We start from the raw sequence: 19441 nt of genomic DNA, 5'->3' as shown, positions 1-19441 counted from the left end.
ACCCCACTTGGTAGAGTAGAGCTTTACTGAGACCCTGTAGCTGATCGTGACATTTGAAAACGGTTCCTAATGTCAAATAATAACATCTAACTAAAAGGACAGAAAATAATAAGTCTAGTCCAGAAAAAACATTCTACACAGCCACTCAATGATGTCTGTCAAACGTTTAGGTGAACATTCCTCTTGTACTGCTCAATACTTCTCAGTGCACGCTGTGTTTTCTTTCCTACCTGTGTAGTGTTCATTGCCCTGTGCAGCACAGGTCAGTAGCTGGGCCATAGAGGAGCCAACAGCCTTGGAGGTACTACCCAGGTCCTGGGCACACTTCTCTAGCTGTAGGGACAACACAGGAGCACCAAGTCATGCATTTTCACACATCTGCAGATTTGCTTTGCATGACTGGAACAAATCAATGTATTCTATAATGAACTGACCGATTCCCCAGGAAGTGGTTTGAGCTGCCCATTGTGCGCAGCCATCCTGGCATCTTGAAGCTCACTCCTCAGAGTTTGGACAGCACTGAGAGCAGAGTCTATCTCCAGAGGACCACAGGCTTCATGGGCCTGCAGAAGCACACATACACAAACCTCTCACACACAGAGCACAGAAGCTGTGCTTCCTGTATGAAAACATGACTATCAGTAGCTGTGGATAGAGGGGTACAGGCAGTGGCGTAGCTCATTTTCGCAGGGCCCCCGCAAAACAATTATGATTTTTTTTGCCATGGAGCAGAAAGAAACATTTTCATAATTTCATGCTATTTTACACATTTTGCTGTGAGGATGAGAGAAAATGTTGCTGATTTAGAGCTCAGGGATTCTTGAAAGCTATCACACCATGTAAAGGAACAACCCCTTAATCACGTTCCTCTTCTTAAAAAGCAACTAACTGGATTTATGTCAACTCCATCAGAAACAATAAAACGCATTTCTGTTTTACAATTATTGTCCATTGATTAAAATATATATTTTTAAATATTGACAAAAAACATTATCTTCATTAAGGGGGTTAGCCATCAGTGACGGAGTTGACAAGCCACTGACGGAGTTGGGAACAGATAACTCAAAACATACATATTTTTGCCTCTAAAAATAAAAGTTTAATATAAACATTTGTAAAATATGGAAAAATTATTCATTTGAAAATCCCCAATAAAAACATAACCATTCTATCAGATCTTTCAGAATTGACAGAGTTTATGTTTTACAGAAACAAAAATTGCATTTGTATTCTTCATTTAAGTGGTATACATAGTAGCAATTGAGTTTTTCCTCAGTTGCGTTATGACTCTAAAACCTAATTAAATGTAACATATTTGAACCATTATTCATATTCTATCTTAATCTATCAGGCAGATGGAGTTGACAGTTTATGGTTGTGACCATGGTYATTCCAATATTGCTGGTTTAAATTTCTCAAAAGTAGAGAACTTTACAGACCATGAGCAGTCTTGTTGCACTACATGTAATGAGGACATGAATAAGGGGTCCTGATGGTATAGCTGACACTGCTCATTCCTGATTAATTTAGGATTTTAGACAAATCTGACGGAGTTGACCAATCTCCAGACACATCTTTTAGGAATCACAGTTTTGAAAAAAATATTCTTTAAAGTCACAGAGAACTATTTCAAGAAACTACATGAGATTTTTTAAGTTAATATCCATTATTTTTTTGAATTTTAAACACTATTTTGGAGAGTTTGAATTTGGGATCCTTTGCTCCGGACAAGGGCATTTCCAACCATAGAGCCGAGATGGAAATTAATGATATTTAAAGTATTTAGAAAATTCACCAAACAAATATTTTCCTTTAAATTCCCCTAAATACACAGTACCAGTCAAGAGTTTGGACACACCAACTCATTCAAGGATTCTTCTTAATTTTTACTATTTTCTACATTGTAGAATAATAGTGAATACATCAAAACTATGAAATAACATATATGGAATCATGTAGTAACCAAAAAAGTGTTAAATCAAAATATATTTTATATTTGAGATTCCTCCAAAAAGCCAAAGAAACCACTACTAAAGGACATCAATAATATGACCTGGCCTCCACAATCACCCAACCTCAACCCAATTGAGATGGTTTGGGATGAGTTGGACCTCAGAGTGAAGGAAAAGCAGCCAACACATGCTCAGCATATGTGGGAACTCCTTCAAGACTGTTGGAAAAGCATTCCAGGTGAAGCTGGTTGAGAGAATGCCAAGAGTGTGCAAAGCTGTCATCAAGGCAAAGGGTGGCTACATTGAAGAATCTAAAATATATTTTGATTTGTTTAACACTTTTTTGGTTACTACATGATTGGTTACTACAATGTGCTATTTCATAGTTTTGATGTCTTCACTATTATTCTACAATGTAGAAAATAGTTAAAATAACGAAAACTGGTACTCTACATTTTAAGCTCAAATAATCCAACAAAATGTATTTTCTTTCAACTATAAAATGTATTTCTCTCAACCGGACAACTATTGTTCCGATTTTGAAGAATCACTGACCTAATTTCCTGCTATTTGACACATTTTGCAATGAGGCTGAGATAAAATGTTTCCGTTTTAAAGCCAATTTCCTGTAATTCCCCCCCAAAATTAACGGCTAATGACATGTTCACTATCTGGGGAGCCCAACCTCCGGGGGGACAACAACCCCAACATGAAAAATAAAAAGTATACTTTTTTTGGCGGGGGGAGCCCCCAACCTCCGCCTTGCGGGGCTGTGAGGGTGTGTGCTACACCTCTGGGTACAGAACTTACCTTTTGGGTGGCTGTCCGTAGCTCAGCTAGGCAGGTAGCCAGGTTCTTGGCACATTGGCCAAGTTGCATCGCTGCAGCCTGGTCCGTCACTGTGGGGACAGTTGACTTTGCAGACGTCACCATTTTACTGCCAGGCTGTAGGAAGCTCTGGCTGGCCATGATGAGGGCTAGTTGGGCACTGAGTTCCTCTGGCTGAGCCTGACTACTCCTCATCCCCTGGACCAGCTGAGGGATGTGGTCTGCCACTGCCTTCAAGTAGATATATCATTTGATTAAAACAATGCAATGAAACCTGCAATATAAATGCTGCCAATGTAGTAATCGATTCAATATTGTATGTATTTCACCAGAGTGATCTAACAGTGATCCTCAGTGATCAATCTCTACCCATATTACTGTACCTTGCAGCTGTGTACTAGTTGTTGATGAGAGGCAGTGTTCTTATTGGACACAGCAGCGTTCTGGGCAGCTGCGATGGTCTGAGTAGCAGCAGCCGCAGCCTGCTTAGCAGCAATCTGTTCCAGAAACAGAGAGAGATATTGACAGAGATTGTTGTAGGTATGTGTTTTACATCAGAGACATAGATGAGGGTGGTATAATTAAGGCACCTCGGGGGTTTGTGGCCAATATACCACGGTTAAGGGCTGTTCTTAATCACGACGCAACGTGGAGTGCCTGGATACAGCCCTTAGCCATGATATATTTGCCACATACCACAAACCCCCGAGGTGCCTTATTGCTATTATAAACTGGTTAGTAATGTAATTAGAACAGTAAACAAGTAATTTTGCATCATACCTGTGGTATATTGTCTCATATAAGATGGCTTTCAGTCAATCAGCATCCATACTGCTTTGTATACAGTATCAGATTGAGCTTCCCAGATAGATCAAACATAGATCAAACACAATGTCTATACTGTATTTCTGATCAATTTGATATTATTTTAATGGACAAAAAAATTGCTTTTCTTTCTAAAACAAGGACATTCCTAAGTGACCCCAAACTTTTGAACGGTAGTGTATTTTGGGACGAGGACAACATTTTCTCAAAATGCAATACATAAGCTCTGTACAAAACACTTTTTGTATTTCCATTAATCCACAACCAGATTACTTTCTTTGAAGTATCAACAAAATGGAAAGTGGTGAGAGAAAAGTGGGTGGAAGGATGGAGGATGAAACAAGAACCTGAACAACAATGCTATCTTTGTCCTGTGGAAAACAAACAGATTGCACAATGCTGCCTTTCTGGCTCATCTCTCAAGAGGAAAGGAGAGGAAGAGAGAGAAATAGAGAAAGAGGGAGATGGAGAGAGAGAAAGGAAGAGAGAAATGAGAGAGAAAGAGAGAGAGAGACTTAATTTCTCTCTGGTGAAACAGAAACAGATAAACTACAAACAGACTACATATTTAGTATTATTTTAAAAGCAGAGCATGCTGGTAAGAACAACACACATGGCAATGTGTTGAAACACAAACTAATACAAAGCTTTAGGAGATCAGTAAGAGACATTTCAGCCATATGAAAGGGCAGGTGAAGGTAATGTGCTCAGTTAATCTAAACACATTACATTCTAAATGGTTTTTATTATCTCCGATTCCTCTTTGGAGTGGAAGCCATTACCATTACAGGCTACAGAGAATGATGCATCAAATATCAAACTGATTCCAGCCTTCGGTTAGTGTGTGCAGTGGAAGCTCCAGTGCAGTGCGGGTCTGGTCTTTAGGGGCCTACTAATACTAGGGGCTAAACCCAGATCTTTACACTACGATTAACTAATTCACACAGCTAATAGGATTCACATACTCCTGCTGCAGGAACAGAAATAATGTAGAGAATAAATACAACACCTCATTTGTGCAAATTAATTCTAATTAATTTATCCTTTTGCAATGCTCTTTCCTAAGGCTTGGGGGGGGGGGGGGTCTATGCATCTTCACACATATCTATGTAGGGGGGTCTGACACACACTCCTCTTTAATGGTGCGTCATGGTGTTGGATGGACTTATGGGGTTTGTTTGTGAGAAAGGACATAGTAGTGTAAAGTCGAAAACGTTGATTGCTACAAAGCTACAACTAGACAGGGACTCAAAGTTAGCACAAAGGTTACAATATTCTCTCATTCTCCACCCAACCCACCTCCAGCCTGTTGACCAGCTTCTTCTTGATGGCATTCTGAGCTGCAGCGTTAGTGGCAACACGTAACCCCTCTGCTGCCTCTCTCAGCCTCTGCTGCTGGTCCTCATTCTCTGGGTAAGCTGCAGCTCCCTGTTTACGCATGCGCACACACACACACAGGCAGACAGGCAGGCAGGCAGGCACACACAGACACAACAAGCAAAATCACCACTAACTACAATCGTAGTTCTGCAGTGGCAAAGGGAATATCAAACCCTCTCTCATAGTCTCAGTAGCACTCTGAACATTTCCCCAACACTGTGACTGTACACCACATGTCTCAGTAGCACTCTGAACAATTTCCAAACACTGTGACCGTACATTAAATGCAGAGCAGCATTAGACACTGTCTGCTTTCTGACAGTTTCCAAGGAAACCACCAGTGCAAGATTCCTATTTCCTCTTTGTAATGGCAGCAGTGTTGTGATGAATGTGTCACAGAGCAAAAGCATAAGCATCGTTTCACTTGCCTGGCATTTTCACATTGATAATATCCTGCTCATTTATACTTGTCTACAGCGCCAAGGGCTTATTAAGAACCATTGGTCCTGCACTTTTATTATTTCAGCTCTAAAGAGAAGCTACAGCCCAGACTACATTAGGAATACTATAAATCTCCTTTCCAACAAATGACAGCAGTGGAATTCTAGTTATAGTTGTAGACATGACACTAATGATAATACACTAACATGACATACTGTACAGTTTACACACTAATGGCATACAACAATCTATCGTAGAACTCTAAGTAGGCTAGCATTGTGGTTGTCCCTGTCCCCGTACCTTAGCAGCATCTACCATCCTGGCCGTGGCATCAGCCAGGAGTTTGGCTGCAGCCAGGAGCTTCTTAGAGTTGTCCACGTCCACCTCGGCCTCAGCATCTGACCTCATGGCATTGACCAGGTCAGAAGTGGCCTGAGCCAGCACCCTGGCCTGACGCACCATCTCTCCTACACAGGGTCAGAGAGAGAGAGAGGAGAGAGACAGAGCCAGGGTCAATGTCTCCCGACTGTGCTACAGTATCTACAGTATCTACACAGAAACTGATCCCTCATTGGACCTCACACACTATACTACACAATTTCCTTTTCCCCTTCTGGTATCGTACTGATAGTACCACAGCAGTTTACTTTTGTCTTCCTCACTGGTTATAAAAAATACATCTGTCTTTATGTGTATTCTGTGAGGAAATAGAAGAATAAAAGCACTATAAAACCTCTATAGTGCTGTACAGAAGCTACCGTATTTCCCCCAGTCAGCCTATAAAAACTGTTATTGCTAAACACCCACCTCCAGCTAGAAATAACTGGAGAGAAGACTATCAAAGGCACGACATCGAGGGTACTTTACAGACTACAGCCTTAGAGACACATTTCTTTCCCTATCAGTGAAATGGGACTTTTAAAGACATATTTCATAATAAATTATACTTGGCTGATCTACTTCAGTTTTTATTTTACGATGTTTTATGAAAGTCAGAGTTTTAAGCCCTAAACACTTTTTAAAGTCATATGTTTTCAGTTACATTTCAAAGCCGCACTGAATGTGATTGAGAGCAGATTTTAAGCTCTGTAGTGGTTTTCGATGACATGCTTTCTACGACCCCTTGAGGATTGGCTGGGGTTGGGAATTCTTCAGACTCATGGGCAACCCATAACAAACATTTCAGGCTTTGAAAATGTTTGAACAGCAGGGTATTGAAGGTCAGTTAATATAAACCATAACCTGACAACATCTTAGGTCCCACTCAGTCAAAATACATAGGAACAACCCCAGTGAAAGTCTCAAGAAAATCAAAGACAAGAAACAGGCTGGATAGTCCTGTCTACTTGAATGATAATTATTACATCTTGCGTCCTTTGATAATAGCTAGCTAAAGGTTTGAGACTCAAACTGCTGAATGCCAGAACTAGCCAGGAATGTGAAAATACTTGCAAGATGAATCAAGAGTGAAAAGTTCTCTCCCCACCTCCCAAAAAGTTCTGAACCACTCTCCTCCCATTCCACTTTAGCTGTCTCTCCCCTCCCAACTTCATCCGCCTTTCCCCTCCCCTCCCAGAGCTCACCTGCGTCTCCCATGGAGGTGAAGATGCTCTCGGTGACGGTCATGATGGTGTCTGTGGCCTGGTCGTAGCGTCCGATGGGCTCACCACAGCTGGCATAGTGGCGTACGTGCTGCAGCAGGTCACTGAGTGCCTGGCTCACAGTGTTGGCCGCGGCACCTACCTGCTTCAGGTGCTCACTGTCGTCTGTTGCAGACAGGCAGGCCTTGACGCAGCTCTCCACCGAGCGGTCCACCAGCTTCCCTGCCTCAACCAGCTGCTCCTGGCACACCGGAGAACTGATGGTGGGGCTCACCACCTGGACGAACAGTCCACAATCAGTCTCGACTGTCCACTCAAAATTAAACACATTCAGAGATGCTAGTGGACTCATTTTGGTGTGTACAAGAATGATAATGTTATTGTTGACAAAACTAACTTAGCATACGCTACTCTGTACTAGGAATTTAGAGATAGGACAAACAGCCATTTAATTTCAGTAAGCCAGCTCTTATCTCAGTTCTTGCCCTGAGCTGTCCTTCATGTCTACAGGAGACAGGGACAGGGGTGTGGCAGTCAGTCAGGGCAGTACCTTGGTGCAGGCCACCAGCTGTGAGGTGGAAAGGGCACACCGAGTAGCAGCTGCAATCACTCGGTTCTGCAACACTGTGTCCTCCGCCACCTGGGCCACATTCTTGGCCTTGAGGACCATCATGGCAGCTGCGTTGGCCACCGCTTTGGCCAGGCTCATTAGAATGTCCTGAAACACATTCATCAATGTCACTCACTGACTCACAGCAGAGCTGCGCAGACTTTTTGCTGTCCATTCAATTACAATAGCTAAAGAAAACAAAGCCTGATACCGTTACATAAGTGTGTGTGAAGCTTTAAACAGGGACTGGGGGAACATGTGTGTTTTCCTGTTTTGCAGCAGTTACTATAGAAATAGCGAGGAAAGTCTAGTCCAACCTGGAACCTCTCGTCGGTCTCGCCCTCCCCCATATGATGCAGCAGGTCCCCGCTGGCCTGGCCTATACTTCCTGCTGCAGTCAGCACCGTCTGTCTGGGCTGCATGGGAGGGAGTGACATCGCCACATTCACAACACTGACCCCACCGCGGCACCACAGCACAATCACAGCACTCCGCTGCTCTCAGATACAGTTCACATCACCAGCTCCCAGTGATTATTTCTAACAGAACACATCATTATTGTTTTCGAAAACATACTAAAAGAAACACACTAGTGTCTTTGTTAAAAAGGAAGTCCACATGCAGTACGTCTCAATCTCTGTGTAATCATTGTAATACGGAGAATAGAGCAGATGTGATTGGTAGAACAGTGCCGTTTTGTGTCTGTACCTCTCCAGCTGCAGGCTCCACAGACCTGAGCAGGTCAGAGACGGCCCCTGTCAGGGTCCTGGCAGCTCCCATCAGGTTCTGCCCGCTGCCCACCTGGTCCTCCACCAGCGCTGCCAGCAGCTTCACCCCCCTAGACATCTCTGTCAGGTTGGAGGAGATGGTAGTGATGGCACAGCCAACCGCTGTGTAGTCTGTGTCTGTAGGGTCACCTAGGGAAAAGAGACAGTCCTCGTTAACCCTTTGTTATACATTCTGCTCTGCCACTCTCTCAGCCCAAACCACAAGCAGCAACCTGAGTGGTGCCATAATAACACACACATCAGTGTCACTATCATCATAATGAAAACACATTGGATATGGTATTGTGGAGACAAACGCACACACACACACACACACACAGAATGCGAGAGAGAGAGGGAGAGCGAGAGAGAAGTGATAGTCATTTGTGGAGAGGTAAAAGTTTCTATTGGATGATAACAGGGAGCCTCAGTGCCATTCAACAGATGGCTGGGATAGATTAAAACCTATTGAAAGGCTGGCAGGGAGCAGTGTGGAGCAGCATGGCACAGCTCCAGACAGGAGGCAGGGAGAGGACAGCATGGAGAGGCTGTCAGCTAGTTAAGCTTCAGGACAACACGCTCACTATTTATTCATCAATGGAAATATTTATTAGGGCAAATGGGAAATGCTCCATTATCTAAAGGGAACTCAGACCCCTCCTCCCTAGTCATTCCAGATCGACTTGGAAAATGTGTGTTTTGATTCTATCCCTGTGGGTTTTGCCCTTGAAGATAAGCGGCTGTTATTTTTAAGAGGGCATTTTCGAGCTAAGTCTAGAGGCCTTTCATAAACAAGGATTCTCGTGCAAATATAACAGAAAACTCTACATGAGTACATGGTTCCAAATATCAGTAAGGAAACTCTTGGGCACTCACCTGCAGTAAGATTAACCACAGATGCTGTTCCGGCAGTTATGGCATCTACTTGAGAGTGGATTTCATGTTTGGACTCATCCACTTTGTTTTGAACCCAAACTCTGGACGCCTTTCAGGAGAGGGAGAAGGACAGGTATTGGCTTTCATCACAGTGGGGGATTTTCAGCTCATATATATATATTTTTTAAATCAGGACTAGGGATTCTTCACAACCAGTTTCCAGCTTTAAAGTACATCTTTCATATTTACAGTCAATTTCCACCACCTATTTACACGTGAAACATGGGAGTTCAAAAAGACGAACAAACTCAGCCCTTCTCTACAGTATGCTTATCTAAGCACATATAGAGGAAAAATGCCAAACTTTAAAAGAATACATTTAATGGGATACAAAAATATATTTTCCAAAAACGCAAAAAAAAAAAGAGTAAATTAATCTTCACTGACCAGGCTGCGTGGACTAAAAGGTTGAACGTGTGGGAGAAGTTGAGCAGTATTGAATGGTGTAATTTTGTGGCTGTGGTGTGTGAAGGGGGATTAGTCCAGTGAATGGAGGAGGGAACTCACCATGTCCTGTCCCAGAGGAGGCAGGTTATCTACCTCCCCCAGATCAGCCTGGGCCTGCTGCACTGCCTGCATACTGGTGTTAATGGTCCCCATCAGGGCCTGCTGGGCCAAGCTCTGACAACACACACACATTTTACACAGACAAAGATCGTAGTTAGTGATGGTGTAAGCAAGGTTCTCTGCACATCACTGCTCCTACTGTGTGACATTGGTATGGGTGCCAGCGGGCATGCTCACCAACGGGGGCATGTGTCCTCTGTGCATCTGCCCTGTGGTGATCTGCTGCTGGGCAGAGGGCATGGTGCCCATGTTGAAGGTGTTTTCAGGGCCACCGATGGACCCGGAGCGGATGATACCTGGCAGTGCCACCGAGCCATGCTCCACACGACCCACCCTGTTAAACTGCTGCTGCAGGATGGTCGACCTGAGAGGAGAGAGAGAGAACGATGGAGAGAGAGAGGGAGATGGATGTTAGGACCTTTACAGGGCATCTTCTGATAAGGAAACATAATACTCAGTATTTTCTCCATAAAAATAGGATAGTAGTAACAGAGCCATAACAGTGAGTTAGTACTGATAGACTAAAACACATGAAAAGAGCTGTTCCACTGCCCCTGTAAACAGATTGTCACATTCACTATTGGTTAATTACTGCTTATTTTGAGAGGCAGCAATTATGTTCCGTGCTGAGAAACAAAACATGAGTCCATTGGCCCCTAAACAGCAGGGAGTGATATGATGCCCAGTATCTATCCCAGCAGGATCCGCTATGAGACACACTCGGTGTCTGGGCTCAGAGTGACAGGACAACAGTCTATCTGTATTATAAACTCAGCAAAAAAAGAAATGTCAGTTTTTTAAGACCCTGTCTTTCAAAGATAATTAGTAAAAATCAAATAACTTCACAGATCTTCATTGTAAAGGGTTTAACCACTGTTTTCCATGCTTGTTCAATGAACCATAAACAATTAATGAACATGCACCTGTGGAACGGTCGTTAAGACACTAACAGCTTACAGACGACAGGCAATTAATTAAGGTGACAGTTATGAAAACTAAGGACACTAAAGAGGCCTTTCTACTGACTCTGAAAAACACCAAAAGAAAGATGCCCAGATGCCCGGACATCATACCTGCGGGACAGGTGCAGGATGGCAACAACAACTGCCCGAGTTACACAATCCCTCCATCAGTGCTCAGACTGTCCGCAATAGGCTGAGAGAGGCTGGACTGAGGGCTTGTAGGCCTGTTGTAAGGCAGGTCCTCACCAGACATCACTGGCAACAACGTCGCCTATGGGCACAAACCCACCGTCGTTGGACCAGACAGGACTGGCAAAAAGTACTCTTCTCTAATGAGTCGCGGTTTTGTCTCACCAGCGGTGATGGTCGGATTCGCATTTATCGTCAAAGGAATGAGCATTACACCGAGGCCTGTACTCTGGAGCGGGATCGATTTGGAGGTAGAGGGTCCGTCATGGTCTGGGGCGGTGTGTCACAGCATCATCGGATTGAGCTTGTTGTCATTGTAGGCAATCTCAACGCTGTGTGTTATAGGGAAGACATCCTCCTCCCTCATGTGGTACCCTTCCTGCAGGCTCATCCTGACATGACCCTCCAGCATGACAATGCCACCAGCCATACTGCTCGTTCTGTGTGTGATTTCCTGCAAGACAGGAATGTCAGTGTTCTGCCATGGCCAGCGGAGAACCTGGATTTCAATCCCATTGAGCACGTCTGGGACCTGTTGGATCAGAGGGTGAGGGCTAGGGCCATTCCCCCCAGAAATGTCCGGGAACTTGCAGGTGCCTTGGTGGGAGAGTGGGATAACATCTCACAGCAAGAACTGGCAAATCTGGTGCAGTCCATGAGGAGGAGATGCACTGTAGTACTTAATGCAGCTGGTGGCCACACCAGATACTGACTTAATTCAGATTTTGACCCCCCCCTTTGTTCAGGGACACAATTTTCAATTTCTGTGAGTCACATGTCTTTGGAACTTGTTCAGTCTATGTCTCAGTTGTTGAATCTTGTTATGTTCAAACAAATATTTACACATGTTAAGTTTGCTGAAAATAAACGCAGTTGACAGTGAGAGGGCGTTTCTTTTTTTGCTGAGTTTATATACTGTAGGAGTCAAGCTGCAACGCCAAGCAAGGATAAAAACTAGGCTAGCTGTGATCATCGGAGATAAGAATAAAAAATAAAAAAATGGCTTCCATGAACATGACAAATTAAAAGGATACTTCAGGATTTTGGCAATGAGGCCCTTTACTTCCCCAGAGCCAGATAACTTGTGGATACCATTTTTATGTCTCTGCTTGCAGTTTGAAGGAAGTTGATAACTAGCGCTTGCGCAATTGCTAATTAGTCTTAGCATAATGACTGACTAGCAGATGTCCATAGACTTCCAGTCATTGCGCTAACACTAGTTAGCATTGGTTTGCGAAACTACCTCTAACTACCTTCATACCCCAACCACCTCTGGTATCTTGGTCCTCCCACCCCTAGCTCAACCCAGTCCAAGTTCTTCTCTCTACTGGCAGCCCAATGGTGCAACCAGCTTCCCTCTGAAGCTAGGACAGCAGAGTCCCTGCCCATCTTTTGAAAACATCTGAAACCCTACCTCTTCAAAGAGTATCTTAAATAATCCCAATGCACCCCCCCCCCCAACACAGACATAAAAACACAGACATAAAAAATGGTACCCACGAGTTCATCTGACTCTGGGGAAGTAGATAAAACTCACAAAGTATCCCTTTTATTCATGTCTTCCTGATGATTTCGTTTTTGTTTGCAGAATACTAATATATCCGTCTTGCCCTGGGGTATTTTTCTTATGGAGGTCAGAAAAAATAAACATAAAAGCTAATATTCCTTAAGGAGAGAGGGACAACCGAGGGCATTCTGTTATCATGTTTCAGAGAACACATGATCTCACAAGTACTGTATGTTATTGGAAAATTCAGGATGCAGAGTCTAACTCATTTCGTGTTATTTGTCTCAGGGGTGTAATGTCGGGCAGGCAGAAATGTGATTGCAGTATATGCACAATTAAATCAAGGTTTACATTGACATGAGGAATAACTTGTCTGTAGTCCCTGAATATGGATGGTCAGCATTCTCAATGTAAATAGGCCAGCATCCTATGTATTGTATAGTATGTGCAGTATGAGGGATCCTTACTTCTTTGGAGAGACAGATTCCTCCAGCATGGTGGACTCTTCATCTCCTTCCAAACCAAAACGATCCTTACTCTGCTTCTGTGGAAGGGGAAAACAAAAGGTGTCAAAAGAAAATACTTGTGGGAAGTGTTTCTGGTTTATCTTGACTTGCCTTTTTGAGAATGATGTCGATGTATCCTGCAATCAGCTGAGAGATCTGTTCCCCCTCTGTGGTCTGAACAGAGTAGTAACTTTCCTGGTACTCCCCAAAATCCTGCAGGGTACAACAAGATTGTCAGGAGAGACAATGAAGTTACAGTACAGGTCCACTAGAATAGATTACTCTCGTGGCAATATCGTCATCACATAAATCCCTATCTGTCATTATATAGGCTCATAGTATTCATATCAAGGAAATTGAGAAGTGTATGTGTTGTCGTATGGGGAGTACAGCATGTGTCACAGCTCTTTGCCATGCTGTGCTCTAAGTTCACAAAGTTCCCTTCCTTCTACACAAGCACAGGAAGATGTTGTAGTGCTTAGAACGAATCTTTGAATGGACTAACAGTATGATGGCAACACCTTCAGCATTCCTTCTCCTGATGAACAGACATACTTTGACTCCATTCCACTACGATCCTGAAGTCTTCAAAGAGCTGATAAAATATGAGACATACTCATTTTAATATCTAACTCCACATACTTCAACGGCTTCCTAAGCGAGACAGGAATGTGATACTACAATCAAATCAATGTTGGCAAATGCACCTCCGAGTATGTTTCAAAATTGTACTCCCTATTAATCTTCAACGCAATCTGGTTTAAAAAAACGAGATGAAGAAATAACATTTAAAAAACAACAGTGTTGACAACAACCAAAACACTAAATTGAAAAAGGACTCAAATAAATAAAACATCCAAGTGCTTCACATTCTTCTAGTAAAATCCCTTGTTTACACAGTCTAATATATACACTAACATAACTGTTTATTGAAAACAATAACACTGTGGATTGGGGGTAGTATCAACAACACATACTATTTTGCAGTTACACTACACCTGTCAGCAACGGTGTGGCCGATATAGCCGAATCCACTAATTTGGAGGGGTGTCCACATACCTTTGTATATATAGTGTATTTCTGTTGCTATAATGAGATGTAGGGACAGATGAGGTTAAGGGCTCAGACACACCACTAGCGTTTGCTGGCCGAGAGTACTTAGCACCTCTGAACATAAATTGCAAACCGAGTGCGCACCAATTTTCCATGTAGAATCACGTGAAAAATGTCGGCAGTCAGACCTCTACAGCAGGTGGTCCCTAAAACACAGTGCGCTGATCGTTCGCCAGACAAATGCTAAATCCACATTCGGTGCGATCTGTGCAAGCCTTAAGACTGTAGAATGTGGTCCTGTGAATGTTGGATTGGAGTGGACTGAGACGAGGTCATACCAGGGTGAAGCTCTTGGGAGAAGCAGCCCATCTCTTCACCGTGGTTAGGGGCCATTCCTGAACCACGTCTTTAGTCTTCTCTTCCACCCGCATCACCGACTCTTTGGTTATCCCCAGTAACCGTGGGACCAGCTTATTCTTGCTTTTCATCTTTTCCTAACAGACAAGAAATAAGATAATATTTTCATAGGTGTTAAACGCCTACACAGATGAAAAACTGGGGGCATCTCTTTATTCTGAGAAATTAAAACAGCAGCAGAGCACAGCTGCCTGCCATAGATAGCACACATGCACTGTTCCGTTTGTCTGTCCTGAGTCAGGAGCCCTAGTGGAGGAGGAGGAGGGCGGATGGTGTTTGACCCTGCAGAGTTCAGGCTTGTTTAACCGGGCCTCCCTGCTGTTCTGCTGAACAGGCCATCCCCAGTCCCTCCTTCCCCAGGCTAGGCCTCTGTTGCTAGGGGAGCCTCAGCCTCAGCCTGGCATCAGTGTGTCAGGATGGAGTTTCCAGCAGCAGACTGACTCTGACTGGCTCTAGTGCCCTCCTCTTCTCTGCCCACACACAATCCATTACGCCTCACTTCAGATCATGAGCCTACTCTTGGCTCCACTCCAGCAAAGCTGAACACTACACAAAATTAACGGTTAGGAGGAAACTACCTTTTCACTTCTCCAGGCTATTGTTTTTATTTCAGGGTCAAAAAGTAGAGCTCCAATAATGGAACAAGGTAACAGCTTTAGAGCAGCTTGTACAGACTCAATGATTTTCATACAAGGGCAGATAACATTATCTTGATTATTATGGCAGCTATGTATAGAGAACTATTCCAGGTGTTCATTGTCTTAGCTTATTCAAGTAGTTGTTCACAGTGTATTCAACTCAGGAAGTCAGATTTTGGAATCTGAAGTGGTTTGCCATGTTAGAGAGAATATCTTCAATCAGTAAGCTTGTATTTCATACAAGGTAAGTTGGTGAGGTTTTTAAAACATCTGCTGGTCTGGGACTCACAGCACCACAGGTTGAACTAATGTCAGAGAGCTTTTAATGGCCGTAGTCTCACCACCACCAGACAGGCTGAATTCCTTCTATATCTTTCATTCAAAGTTCCTTGATTTCTTGTATGTTTGGAGAAAAAAAGTCCCTTACATTTTAATTGTTTGACATTTTACTGCATTGTTAGCAGCTAGCAACGTAAGCATTTTGCTGCACCAATAAACTTTGGTCATATCAATACCAATAAACTTTGATCATATCTAAGAGCCTTACAGTTAGGGAATGCTTGTTCTGGGAGCACTGAGCAGGTTTAAGAGTGACATATATCAAATGGAAGGTTGCAATAAACTCCCAAAATGTGCTTCTATGTTTTTGGCTGTGATTTTTCTCTCTCACACACTCACACTCTCTCAAACCTAATCTTAACCTTGCAGTAAACTGTATTTACACAGTAAATCATTAATTTTACTGTCTGTTGGAGAACACAAGCCTCTCTCCTTATACCTTACCTTCACCAGGAAGAAGGAGACCCCATATGTCGGAAGGGACCTCGCTAGTTTCACATACTTTACTTTGGACTCAATCTCTGTCATTTCTCCACAGGTTTTGTGATCCTGACGATCAGAGGGAAATAGATACAGCAATATGAACCTTTCAGAGTTTAAAACAGTAGAATATTTGGGAATTGCACTGCTTTAAATTTTCCTTTCATAACATATGAATCCATATGTCCACAACATATTGCATAATACTGAACATACCACAAATATTTTCTTTTCTGAACCTCTCTGCTTGATGTACTCTTTGGGTAGAAACTCCTTAAGGCTATGGAGATAAATCACATTTTACAAGTTTACACTCATCATGTACAGACATTCCCATTCCAAAACATGTTTTCACACAAGGTCATTCTTGCCTCAGTACCTACATTCACAAGTGTTATCATTCTCGTATGCCGTTGAGTACTGCACTCAAATACATATGACAAAAAAAAGGATTTCTCCTAAACTACGATGCTAGTATTGTGTCTAAATAAGATTGAAATGTACAGAATGGTAGTGTTGGATACAATAGTGTTATTGTTGATAATGCCATCTGATAAAAGGGCTTACTCTAGGAATCCAGTCTTGTGTTTGTGTTCGACGTGGGGGCCAAATTGGATCTGGGCCTGAATTCCAGCGAACTCACAGGCTTTATCAAATGAAACAGGGTGGGAGCCATTCAGTATGTCATCTCTGGCCTAGAGGAGAGAAAGAGAGACAGAAGAGAGAAAGTTTGACTTTATACTGAGTTCAAACTAGAGAGTAATGCTGCAGTTTCTGGATTAAAAGTTGCTTCAGATAAGAATGCCTGCTAAGTGAATACATGTAACCCAAGAGCAGGGACATCACACAAACACTTTACTGAGATTAATGGACTCAGGGGAACCAAACAAGATTAGTTTGTATAGCAATCCAAGACATTAGCTAACATATCAATCTCTAACAGCCTCAATCATTCATCATCACAGTCAATGGTGACGTACAGTATTATCACAAAGACGTCAATATATATTGCAATTTCTCAGAATATTGCATCAACATTGCAGACTGATCCACAATCTTTCATTAATAAACTGTTAAAGAGCAACTTGAGTAATTTTTTATTAGTACAATATGCACGAAGTGTATGTAAAACAATAAACAGGATGTAAATAAAGTCTACATTAAGACTACCCAGGCCTCAATAATGCCTGATAGAAGCCATGTACTGTAGCAACCTGGCCCGTTTGGCCACAACAATAATTATATTTTCAATACACTTCAATCAAGACCTACTTGGAATGTACAATTTGTCACCAATCATCTAAGACATCTGTTATATTTCAATATCTCATCCATCCATTAAAGCATTACCTGAAAACGTGGCCTACTCTACACTATCTAAAACCGTTCAGGTAGTTGAGGGTGACACTGATTTTGTGTGGAGAGGAACCCAGCACATCTTTAAATTAGCTGACTTACAGTACCTTGTGTTTCCTCAAGGGGCCTGTATATATTCCATCTCTCTCTCCCTTGCAAGATTAATGGCTTCTAATGCTGAGATGCCTGACTGACAGTGAGAAAGCCTCTCTCCGTGCTTTCAGCCTCAGACGGCACAGACTCAGCCCAGCTCATTTTAATGTCTCATTACATCAACTGCAAGCTAAACAGCACTATCTGTTGAAGATTGTCTAAATCTCAGACTAAACACCTCTTTAGAGTGGTGCTGATCAGTATGAGTGGGGCCATCTGTTCTCCAGTACAAGGCCATTCAAGGACAACCAGTTGTGAGCCCCTTTAGAAGAAGCAGGGTTGTACTGTACTGGAGGAGGAGCTTCATAACAGTCCAGATGTCCTGACTCAGCCTGGGGCTGTAACACTGATGTCAATCAGCCCACTGTACTGTAACCTAAAGAGTTCAACCATTAGCCTGGGCGGAATACTACAGCCATAAACAAACGCTGACAATTGTAAAATTGTTTAATGTATACCACTGTAAATCACCTGACTAACCAGCCAATCAATCAATAGGCATATCAAGATAACGAGAAAAGTTGTTTCACAGCAAAACACAAGGCATATTAGGTTTAGAACACCCGTAGACTGGATTACTGAACACATCATCAAAAGCAGGACACAACCCCATAATTTGGAAAAACAATGAGCTCAAACACTTTAGTGCCCCACACACACACACACACACACACACACACACACACACACACACACACACACACACACACACACACACACACACACAAACACAAAGGCTGTTGCCATTGGGCTCAATAGTGCATTTCCTGTAGTAGTGGAGTAGAGATGTGTGTCAGGAGAGGAGTGTCTGGGTATTAATGCTGGGGCTGTATCTGGCAGAGACCCCCGCTGCGTGGAGGGGTGGGAGGATGAGCTCATGGAAGCTACATATCATTAATAAACATTGGAGCTCATCGCTAGGAGGCTTTCCCGAAGGAATGCCAGGGATGAGATCATAATCTACACACTCACTATATTAACCTACTAACTCAGATTCCTATGGTAATGGCTGCATGGTGAATGAGGACTGTTCCATCGTACCAGAATATAGACATTGACAGGAAGCATGTGTAGTACAGTCATGTGCCGGAGACGGGGCTGAGGAGAGAACTGCAAAAGTCTCTTGGAAGGAAGGAGTCAGAGAGTGGATGTGTGGCCTGGGGTGTGTTCCAGCCTAAGAATGCTGCTACTCTTCTCACTCTGTCACCATGTGTGTGAGACTCTGCGTGCCCGAGTGGAGGGAAAAAAAGACAGGGGGAAAGCTGGAAGAGGAGAAAAGGGAGGAATAGATAGAGGGTGTAATTGTGTTTTTGTGAGAAAGGATATGGGCTTGTTTGTAAAGGAAGGGAGTGCATGATGGAGCCCTGCAATGTGTGCCAGAGTCAGCGGGTGTGGGTGTGTGTGTGATTTTGTCAAGATTTTTATGGGATTAAGGGGGCGTGAGGCAAAAACAGAGAATGAGAAAAGGGAGTCAGGGCAAGAGGAAGAGATAAAAGAGTGAAAGGGAGGATAGGGAGAAAGAGAGACTTAACTATAGATGTATTTATGGACTGTAGCTCAGAGGCGGCTTGGATTACAAGGAGGGAGTTAACTATTGATGTACAGTATAGTATTTATGTACAATGCCTTGCAAAAATATTCAGAACTCTTGGATTTCTTCACATTTTATTGTAATACAAAGATTCAAATGGATTTAATTGTCATATTTTGTCAACAATTTAATAACACAATACTATGTAATGTCAGTGAAAGAAAAACATTTTTTTTTACTGAACAAAAATATAAACGCAACATTTTCAAAGATTTTACTGAGTTACAGTTCATATAAGGAAATCAGTCAATTTAAATAAATTCATTAGGCCCTAATCTATGGATTTCACATGACTGGGAATACAGATATGCATCTGTTGGTCACAAAATAAAATAGGGGCGTG

General features: G+C 42.8%; 1 protein-coding gene across 1 annotated transcript in view; it reads right to left on the bottom strand.

The window, feature by feature from the left end:
• The window catches only part of LOC111960987 (talin-2-like), a 132362-nt gene that overhangs the window by 32982 nt on the left and 79939 nt on the right, over positions 1-19441 (bottom strand). The window contains exons 8-26 of the mRNA XM_070439726.1: positions 16566-16693; positions 16215-16278; positions 15963-16067; positions 14463-14618; positions 13183-13284; positions 13033-13109; positions 10085-10271; positions 9848-9961; positions 9281-9389; positions 8346-8554; positions 7955-8053; positions 7578-7745; positions 7010-7304; positions 5727-5893; positions 4905-5033; positions 3164-3277; positions 2763-3011; positions 435-563; positions 231-333 (exon numbers count right to left, since the gene is read on the bottom strand). Of these exons, the coding sequence (XP_070295827.1) occupies positions 231-333; positions 435-563; positions 2763-3011; positions 3164-3277; positions 4905-5033; positions 5727-5893; positions 7010-7304; positions 7578-7745; positions 7955-8053; positions 8346-8554; positions 9281-9389; positions 9848-9961; positions 10085-10271; positions 13033-13109; positions 13183-13284; positions 14463-14618; positions 15963-16067; positions 16215-16278; positions 16566-16693 (2704 nt within the window). The remainder of the gene's footprint in view (positions 1-230; positions 334-434; positions 564-2762; positions 3012-3163; positions 3278-4904; positions 5034-5726; positions 5894-7009; positions 7305-7577; positions 7746-7954; positions 8054-8345; positions 8555-9280; positions 9390-9847; positions 9962-10084; positions 10272-13032; positions 13110-13182; positions 13285-14462; positions 14619-15962; positions 16068-16214; positions 16279-16565; positions 16694-19441) is intronic.

The sequence above is a fragment of the Salvelinus sp. IW2-2015 genome, linkage group LG4q.1:29 (assembly GCF_002910315.2).
Source record: "Salvelinus sp. IW2-2015 linkage group LG4q.1:29, ASM291031v2, whole genome shotgun sequence".
Taxonomy (NCBI): Eukaryota; Metazoa; Chordata; class Actinopteri; order Salmoniformes; family Salmonidae; genus Salvelinus; species Salvelinus sp. IW2-2015.
Note: the sequence above shows the minus strand (reverse complement) of the source record. Positions and strands in the feature narration are given on the sequence as shown.